At 29.9% G+C, this 2,635-nt stretch overlaps 1 protein-coding gene across 1 annotated transcript; it reads left to right on the plus strand.

Annotated features, from left to right (window-relative positions):
* Window positions 1–304: 304 nt before the first annotated feature.
* LOC135949041 (uncharacterized) lies at window positions 305–721 on the plus strand. Its single transcript, XM_065498502.1, has one exon. It carries the CDS (start codon window positions 305–307, stop codon window positions 719–721), a length of 417 nt encoding a protein of 138 aa, XP_065354574.1.
* The last annotated feature ends 1,914 nt before the right edge of the window (window positions 722–2,635 follow it).

Raw genomic sequence — 2,635 nt, forward strand, 5'->3', positions numbered from 1 at the left:
ATGTAGATGACGGTTTGGTTGCAGGAACAAACGAAATTGAAGTTCAAAATTTATTAAAAGAGTTACGAGCTGAATTTAAAATTACATCTAAAGAAGCGAATTATTTTTTGGGTTTGGAGATAAAGAAAGAAAATGGTGCAATACGAATATCTCAAACAGCGTATGTTAAGAAAATACTTGAGAGGTTCAATTTTCATGAATGCAGACCAGTATCAACTCCAATGACCAAAATAGTAGAAGATTCCGAAACAGGGAAGCTGAGGACTTATCTAAATTTCCCTATCGACAAGCAGTGGGAGGAATTATGTATTTAATGCTTGGTACTAGACCAGATCTTGCATACAGTGTTGGTTATTTGTCTAGAACTTTAGATAATCCCTCAAAAGAAGATATCGTCAGAGTAAAAAGAGTATTAAGATATATTGCTGGTACAAAAGAATATGGAATTACTTATACTGCTGACAATAACTTAAAGTTCGAATGCTACAGTGATGCTGACTTTGGAGGCTGCTTAAAGACTGGTAGATCGACATCAGGAATAGTAATAAAATACGCTGGTGCGGTAATTTCATGGATAAGTCAAAGACAGCCGATAGTAGCAACTTCTACAACAGAAGCTGAAATTGTTGCTGCTACTGAAGCTACCAAAGAAATGGTTAAAAAGGCTATATTCCGAGTTAATTGGATACAAAGATGTTCCTGTATTGCAAGTGGACAATAATGCTGCAATAAGATTAGCTCAGAATCCAGAGTTTCATCGTCGTACTAAACACATTGCGTTGAAACATTTCTTCATTCGTGAAAAGGTATCTGAAAATGAAATTTGTGTTACACGAATATCAACTGAAGATCAATTAGCTGATTTGATGACGAAACCACTACAAGCAACAAGGTTGAAATATTTAATAAGTAATTTGGGACTTTCAAATGTTAACAAATTATCTTAACAAGGGAAAGTATTGATGTTAATAGTGTATTTTTGTTAAGATTTAGTTAACACCCTTTTTGTACTTATATTTTGTAGAACCTTGTTTTGTATTTGAGAAATGTTTTTACTTTAAATTAATATTCATTCAAAAATAAACTTTTACAATAAAATTTAAAACATACTTTAATTTTGACTATAGTTGGGAAATGATATAAAGCGGGTTTTTAATTTAAAGTTGTTTTTAAAACGAACCGACTTTAGTGTTTGACTATGATTATGGGCCGTTATATTTATTTTATAATGTACACTTTACCTAGATAGATGGCAAACGAAATCCACACTAATAAATTAGAAGAAAAATAATTGCCAAATATTTTGTTTTCATTTATTCACACTTGATTTTTTTGATTTATGAAAATCACACACATGTTGATACGTAGTTTTGAATTATGGATATAAAATCGTTATTTTTGGACACAGAAGTATACAAATTTGTAGAGGTATGTAGTTTTACCTTATGAATCAGAATCAATCAAAAACACGATTTTGATTTTTTTTATGATACGTACTTTTGGATTTTCGAAGGCGATATAATAAAGTCAATGATCATCTAGAGATTTTAAAGCTGCTTCACAGTTAATTTTGACGTACAGTGCAACTTCGACAATCCGGACATATAGTTTTAGGCTCTGTCGAATTATCGAGTTGTCCGGACTATAGTTACCGGGTCCCTTATAGGTATTCGAAATAAATTATTTTATCTTCTCCTTATTTTTTTAATCACAAATATAACAGAGAACATTCCTTTAAAGTTAGTGTTTTATGTTTGGTTTATTATTAAAAAACATGGCATTTGGTAGTAATGTGTCAGTCAATCAGCTGAATACTTTTTTTCTTCTTTGGTTCTAACAAATGTCAAAGCTTGTTTTTATATTTAAATATCTACATAAAGCTTATTAACAAAATATTTATTTTTTACATAAATAGGTAAAGACACCACCTTGTATAAATTCGCCTTGGCCAGTGCTAAATGGACAATTCTCCGAGAATGACACCCACGACTACAAAAACAAAAACCCTTAAAACTTTTTTTCAAGATGATTTGAATAGGAGAAAACACTAAAATGTTACTATGTGCAAGTATTTAGAGATTATTACATTTTACAGGCAAAATTAAGAGCTTAACCTAACTATATTTAATTTAATTGGTACGTTTTAGGCTAAGATTGCGGCGAAAACTAAGCTCCCAATTAGCATGTAGTATGAAATTAAATTGACTCTGATTATTTTTTTGCTATTATCAAATTGTTTATTGAAACCTAATATAAAATTAATCCGGATTGTAGAGTTATAAAGAATATTAATAAAAGCGTGTTACCAACATGTTATGGTTTAAATAATTAGAAATAATTATTTACAAAAGAAAATATAAGTTTATTTAATTTAGAAGTTAAAACAAGAATGAAAATATTTTCATACAAATAGAAAATATAAGTAAATTTCAATGAAGAAATGTTCCTCATATAAATTATTGAACAAGTAAAATTATTGAAAGTGTTTATATTACAATATCTCCCTTTCTTTAAGATGTACTGTAATCTTTCAGCCACGCTGGAGGTCTAGAAGTTTCTGCGGTGGAAGGTTTTATGGTTTTAACTCCTATTGAATCAGATGTCGAATGAAACGAAGAATCGGGTTCATTTTGAG

This window comes from Calliphora vicina, chromosome 1 (genome assembly GCF_958450345.1).
Source record: "Calliphora vicina chromosome 1, idCalVici1.1, whole genome shotgun sequence".
NCBI classification, from domain to species: Eukaryota; Metazoa; Arthropoda; class Insecta; order Diptera; family Calliphoridae; genus Calliphora; species Calliphora vicina.

What these genes read in the sequence shown, in the direction of transcription:
- LOC135949041 (XM_065498502.1), top strand. Translation starts at nt 305, where the DNA reads ATGTATTTAATGCTTGGTACTAGACCAGATCTTGCATACAGTGTTGGT.